At 43.8% G+C, this 7,328-nt stretch overlaps 1 protein-coding gene across 1 annotated transcript in view; it reads right to left on the bottom strand.

Moving 5' to 3' along the window:
* Positions 1 to 7,328, bottom strand: part of GABRA3 (gamma-aminobutyric acid type A receptor subunit alpha3) — a 226,732-nt gene that overhangs the window by 127,826 nt on the left and 91,578 nt on the right. Inside the window, exon 3 of the mRNA XM_007958254.2 lies at positions 2,498 to 2,565. Coding sequence (XP_007956445.1) covers positions 2,498 to 2,565 — 68 coding nt within the window. The remainder of the gene's footprint in view (positions 1 to 2,497; positions 2,566 to 7,328) is intronic.

The raw sequence follows: 7,328 nt of genomic DNA on the forward strand, positions 1-7,328 counted from the left end.
AAAAAAAAAAAAAAAAGACTAGGCTTATTGGTCTGGTAGACACTGGTGAAATCCTTGAGACTATGGCCCCTAGGCACCCTTTGGGACTGGAACTGAACTCACTTCCATGACTTAATGTTCAGCCAAACAATAGACAGGTCTACTAGGTGAACAATTACACCAAGGAGGTGCACTCCTTACAGCAGTCAATCATGGAAGATCAGAAGGGCAGCATTTGTGCAGGGAGAAAGCTCAGAAGGCAGGGATGCATAGCAAAGAAGGACACAGGGAAAAGGTAACCACAGGGAGGGAGTAGGAACACAGCTGTCACCTTGTGGAGATTGCAGTCAACATCTTGAAATAAAATATGTATGAACTATTGAATGGAAAATGAATTTGCTTGGTAAACTTTCATCCAAATCATAATAAAATGTTAAAAACAAAATAAAAGAAATCATGAAATAAGAGAGCTAAACAAGAAATTTCAAAGGGCAGCTTGAGAAAAAAAAATAAAGTACTATAGTGAAATGAAGATGGGGCAATCTGCTTCCGTAGTGATACTGCCTCGGAAACCCAAGGAGGGATCACTATGAGTCAGGTCCGACTCGACAGCACATAACAACAACACAACATAGTGAAATGTGTAAAGAGCTTGAATTATAAAACCAAAGGGAAGAACACACTTAGCATTTCTCAAGCTGAAAGAACAATGCAAGAAGTATCAAAAGAAGATGGAAGGAATACACAGAGTCACTGTACTAAAATGAATTAGTCAACATTCAATCATTTAAAGAAGTAACATATGATCAAGAACCAATGGTATTGAAGGAAGAAGTCAAAGCTGCACTGAAGGCATTGGGGAAAAACAAGCCTCCAGGAATTGAAAAAATACCTATTGAGCTGTTTCAAGAAATGGATGCAATGCTGGAAGTGCTTATTCGCCTGTGACAATAAGTTTGGAAGACCAGTACCTGACCAATCAACTGGAAGAGATCCATATTTGTGCCCATACTAAAAGAAATCGGAAGGAAGATGGGGCAATCTACTTCTGTAGTGATACTGCCTTGGAAACCCAAGAAGGGGTTGCTATGAGTTGGGTCTGACTCGATGGCACATAACAACAACAACAACACTAAAAGAAAGGTGATCCAACAGAATGTGGAAATTATCAAACAATATCATTAATATACATTCTAGTAAACTTGTGCTGAAGATAATTCAAAAATGGTTGCAACAGTACATCCACAAAGAACTGCCAGAAATTCAAATTGGATTCAGAAGAGGATGTGGAATGAGGGATATCATTGCTGATATCAGGTGGACCTTGGTTGAAACCACAGAATAACAGAAATATGTTTATCTATGTTTTATTGACTGTGCAAAGGTATTTGACTCTGTGAAGAATGGGATTTCCAGAACACTTCATTGTGCTCATTAAGAACCTGTACATAGATCAAGAGGCAGTCGTTCAAACAGAACAAGGGTATACTACATGGCTTAAAATGAGGAAAGGTGTGTATCACCTTTGTTGTATCCTTTCATCACAGCTATTCAATCTGTATTGTGAACAAATAATTCAAGAAGTTGGACCATAGAAAGAGCACAGCATCAGGACTGGAGGAAGACTCATTAACAACTCTTGATACACTTGCTGAAAGTGAAGGCTTGAAGTACTTAAAGATGAAGATCGAAGAATACAGCCTTCAATATGGATTGCATCTCAATGTAAAGGAAGCAAAGATCCTCACAACTGACCAATAACCGACATCATGATAAACATAGAAAATACTGAAATTGTCAAGGATTTCATTCTACCCACAATCAGTGTCCATGAAAGCAGCAGTGAAGAAATCGAATGACATATTGCATCAGTCTGCTGCAAAAGATCTCTTTAAAGTGCTCAAAAGCTAAGGTGTCACTTTGAGGACTAAGGTGAGCCTGACATAAGCCATGGCATTTCAAAAGCCTCATATGCATGTGGAAGCTGGATAATGAATAAGGAAGATTGCAGGGAAAAAAGTGATGGATTTGAATTATGGTGTTGGCAAAGAATATTCAATATAACGTGTTCTTCCAGAAGAACAAATGAATCTGTCTTGGCAGAAGCACAGCCAGAATGCTCCTTAGAAGTGAGGACGGTGAGACTTTGACTCACGTACTTTGCCCACATTATCATGAGGGACCAGTTCCCAGAGAAGGCCATCAAGCTTGGAAAAGAGGAGGGTCAGTGAAAAAGAGGAAGACACTCAACTAGACACATTGAGACAGTGGCCACAATAATGTAACAATTGTGAGGCTGGCACTGGACTGGACTGTGTTTCCTTCTGTGGTACATAGGGTTGCTAGGAGTCAGAATTGCCTTAATGGCACCTAACAACAGGAGGACGAGGGTAGGGAATTCATGTAAGACTTCTCCTTAGAGCATTGATAAGAGGCCATGCTATGGGAAAGGCCCAATTGTTTTCTTTGATCTCTTGCATCATCTTTCATTTGCATCATCTGCAAGAACTATACTTACCATGTCGGTGTCTGACACCGGGCCGAAACTGGTCACATAGATGTCAGTCTTGACCTCAGTCACAGCATCTGACCAAAGAAAGTAGAAAAGCAGAGTGTCATGAGAGCCTGCTGCCTAGCTCAGAGAAAGTCCAGCACAGCACTCTGAGTATAGCCAAGGTGCTCCTTCTGCGAAAGGATACTTGACACAGCCCTGGGCAAACCCCTCAAACCCCTCTCACCTGTACTGTTCTTCAAGGAGAACATGTTAGGTAAAGGTGCAACGTGCACCCCTCAGATATCTTTGAGAATTACAGCCGAATCTGAAACAATGGAGCTAAGGGAGGTGTTTTAGAGACCCCTGCTATTCCTACAGGAGCTCTGGTGGTACAGAGCCTAAGGCATCAGACTGCTAGCCATAAGGTTGCCGCTTCAAACCCACCAGCAGCTACAGAAGGAAGATAAGGCAATCTACTTCCACAAAGATTTACTGCCTTGGAAACCAGGTGGGGGTTGCTATGAGTTGGAATCAACTTGATGGCAGTGGGTGTTTTTTGTTGTTGTTGTTGTTCTTCTTCTTTGGATATTCCTACATGCTGAGTTCCCACATTGTGCCAACTCTTACCTGTGGTAGCTTATAAATGCTCCAATATCTGGGAGCACAGGAGGGTTACACTCTCCTGACCCCTTAAAATAGGATGAGCCTCTATGACTGGTTCTAGTTGTGGGTGGAAGTAGTGTGTACACCTCCCAGGCGAGAACATTAATTTCCAATGTAAGAGCCTCCCTGGTATGGTGGTAAGGGAAACACACATTGATATGGAGCTATCATAGATAAAAACAGTCTGGAAGGGTGAGTCAACCATGGAAAATAATCACCCTGGAGAGGTGTCTTGATCCACAATAGACTGCACTGATGAATGAGAAATAAACTTTTGTTGGGTTCAGTGTCTGGGATTTGGAAATGATTGGTATCACTTGATACATTTTGTATTTATTTTCCTACATTGTAAGTATCTGTTTACTCATCTGCCTTCCAACCTAATCCAAGAACTTCTGAAGGGCAATTCCGACAGAACTTATCTATCCTTAGTACATAAAACAGGGGCTTTTTTCCCGGATGGCATTCACTGGAGATTTATGGTATGTCAGATGAATCTCATCCTGGATCCACCGGGTGGAAAATAATACTCTCAGAAGTGAAGTTATCCCATTATTGAGTTCCAGGGCAGGCTGCTCCAGCCTAACCAAACTCATTCCAGCCTGCCAAACACCACCCCATTGCAGTCGATTCCAACAAGCCTGCTCCAGCCCAGCACACCTGACTCCAGGAGAGCACACCAGCAGCACGACTAACGCCAACAAAACCCACAGAAGGTTTGGTGTGCATGCATCTCGGGGCTGTTCCTGCGGTCCACGGCACTATCTCCTTTCCCTTTTTTCATGGGAGGCAGGGTATATCCTTATTACATGTGAAGCATATCCACTCTACTCACCCAGCCCTGCATTCGGGCCCAGATGTACTTTTGACCTTGCTGACTTTCCCAGAACCACCTCTTAGGGTTCATGTACTGTGCCCCTACTCGGGCACTGATACATTCAACATACTCAAGCCCCCTACTCTCATCCACAAACATTCCATTTTCAGAAGAGATCATGAGCATCATTTAATAATAATCAACACTATAATCAATTCACCAAAAGACACAATTTACTCCCTAGCGTAATCAGTAAATAACATGTCTCTGAAACTAGAGCAGTGTTTTAAATAGTTGGGCTTTCATCTGGAGCACAGGCTTCCCTAGAGCTATTTCTGTGCAGAAAGGAGAAAAGACAACACTTCAGAACCCAAAACATACTCCCTAATGACTGTCCTTTTGGACACACTGCCAGGCTCATTGGCTGAAGAAGCAAATGTTCATATGCTTACTGTGTGAAATAATGATTTCCATAAAGCACAGTAAATCAATTAATGAAAGAGACTACAATTACATTTGAATCCAATATCCTAGACAGGTCATAGTTAAGCATAGAAGAACTTTCTAACCCAGTGTAATTGTAATAATTGTAAGGTAATCATGCAGCCTTCCAACAAGGGACATAGCCTACAGAAACAAAGAGAGAGAGAGAGAGTGGGGCAGGCCTACAAGACTGATAAATATCATGGGCCTGGACAACTAACGGGTAGAGAAGTTTAGGGTAGCTTCATAGCAATCCAACCATGAAGCAACCAAGGAAGGTCTCCCATTAATATTTCCTCCTCCTCTTGCTCATCAGGCTGGCCCAGGTCCTGGTCTCCCTGGTGGTAAAGTCAAGTGGCAGGAGGATGCTCTAATGCCAAGGGGAGAGTGGAGTCACTGTGAATAGAAAAGGAAGTGTCTATAACAAAGAGCCTTGGAGTGGATTCCAAAGGCTTAAGTTCCGGATCTCTCCACCTGGCTTGCTGAATGCCACAGACCATTCTCCTTGTCGCTGTTCTTTGGCTTCCTGTACAATGAAAATTTGGGATCAGCCAAAGTGTGAATTTCCTCCCTGTTCTAACCAGAAGCTCTGAATGCAGGGACAAACGAGAAATACCTGACCAAAGGTGTTCAATGAGAGCATGAGGCACTCAGCTGTCTGCAGAAGGTAGGACCCAGGAGGATTTATGGAAATCTCGGACCACTCCTCTCTCTCAACCCTTCCCTTTCATTTTAAAGGCTCCCAGTGATTGCTAAGAGGAAAATCATGCGGGAAGAGGCAACTTCCCTAATGAATTAGGGCTCAGCAAAGCTTCAGAATCACCCCTGCCTTTCTAACAGGGAAAGAGAATTGGGAAGAATGCTCTCGGAGTGGATATGGCACATTGGCCACCCAACCCCGTCTCCCTGTGTTTCTATCTCCTTTGGAAAGAGTCTAGCAGATAAGAGAAGTACAGGAAGTGACGTGACAGGGAAAGAGGGGTGAGGAAGGAAGAGGAAACGAAAGGAAGAGGAGGGAGGTAATTAGGGGCTTGAAAGAGGAAAAAGTAGGAAAGAGGATGAACAAAGAGAAGTAAGAGGGAAAACAAAGGCAGTGAGAAGGGGGAGCACTAAGTAGAGAGCAAGCGAGCGAGAGAGAGAGCATGCGCAAGAAACAGGAAGAGAAAGAAAAATGGTAAGAGACCAAAAAAAAAAAAAAAAAAAGTAATGCTCTTTTTACCAGGGGAGCCAGAAATCTCTCATGCAGTGTGGTGTGGAGACAAGGACTGTCGTTTTTATCCTGGCAGCACACGGTAGGGAGGCCTTGGATTTATGGTTCTATTCTTAGGCCTCTGGCACTCTACTCCAAGGCAAGGCAAACACAGGTATATCTGATATTTTCCAGTGGTCCACACAAGACCACCAAGCCCCAGTGGCTAGACCTGTTTTCGGGCTAGGAATTGCAGATTTTGCAGAGCAAGGTACCAGACGGCATACGACCAGCTAGGCTGGCATCGAGGCTCTGCCACTTACTCACGGTGAGCCTTTTGTCACTTAACCCCTCTGAGCCTCTTTCTCTGTCTGCAAAACTGGAATAATGAGAGCACCTTAGAACTGCTCTGAGGATTTAAGGAGCCAGAATTTGGACCAGTATTTAGAACAGAGGGAGCTCTGGTAGCTTAGTGCCTAAGTGACTGCTAACCAGAAGGCTGGCGGTTCAGACCCACCAGCCACTCCTCGGAAGGAAGATGGGGCAATCTACTTCCGTAGTGATACTGCCTTGGAAACCCAAGGAGGGGTCGCTATGAGTCGGGGCCGACTGGACAGCAAATAACAACAACAACATTTAGAACAGATGCTGTGTGCAATAGATTTTAGCTGCTGTTCTGGAGGCTAGACCACATGAGGCATCCGTAAGGCTAGATGGGCAGAATTCACAGTGAAGTAGAAGGCCCTGGGTCCCAGCAGAGGAGAGAATATCCGTCCAGCATCTCAGCTCCTCTGTATAAAGGAATAATTAGGAGTTCTAACTCACTGCCGTGAAGTCGGATCTGACTCATAGCGACCCCTCCTTGGGTGTCCAAGGCAGTGTCTGTACGGAAGTAGATTGCCCAGTCTTCCTTCCGAGTAGTGGCTGGTGAGTTTGAATCACCAGCTTTCTGGTCAGCAGTCAGATGCCTTAGGCAATACACCACCAGAGCTCCTGATTAGGAGTCAGAAGTTTGCTATTTCATTTAACTAAATGAACTGCATTGAAACTGGCTAGGGCTACAACCCACAGTCTAGCCTCTTTCACAGCCTTCTCAACTGACACAAATAGGAGCCAAGAATTAATGGGACTTAAAAACAACTTGCTTATAGACACCCCTTGGCTCTTGCTTAATTTACTTATGGGATTCAAATTCCTTCCAATATTACCCTCTGAAACAGAAGGTGGTTAAACTTATCTTTTCCTTTTGCAACTTTCCCCTTTACTGCACTACTGGAGGTACTTGAAGGATCCTGGATTGTTCCCTACATGTATGCATTATGTGCACACATACCTGAGCACACACACCCTTAACCCTCAGTGGGGTTCCCACTGATGGTGAACTCCTCGACCAGGCCCTACCTCATTTCTGCTTGCTCATGATCTGAAAGTAAAGTAAGCTCATCAGTTGTGTTTTTGTCAAGTACACGGCTCATAACAAAATGTGCCTTTTGGTTCCTTTTGAGATTGAAAGCATTTCAGAGATTTAAAGCAAGTAGTCATGGGACCCTGTGGTAGTTCAGTTTGTGTGTCAACTTGGCTGGGCCTGGTTGAGTGGCTGGGCAACCAGATATAGTATTATTCCTCATGATGAGACTGGTAATCAACTCCATGGTGGAATCTACTGAGTAGCTGCCTTAGGGATGTGGTCTGCTTCCTGTATA

This window comes from Orycteropus afer, unplaced genomic scaffold, assembly GCF_000298275.1.
Source record: "Orycteropus afer afer isolate SDZICR_OR568_19922 unplaced genomic scaffold, OryAfe1.0 scaffold00896, whole genome shotgun sequence".
NCBI classification, from domain to species: domain Eukaryota; kingdom Metazoa; phylum Chordata; class Mammalia; order Tubulidentata; family Orycteropodidae; genus Orycteropus; species Orycteropus afer.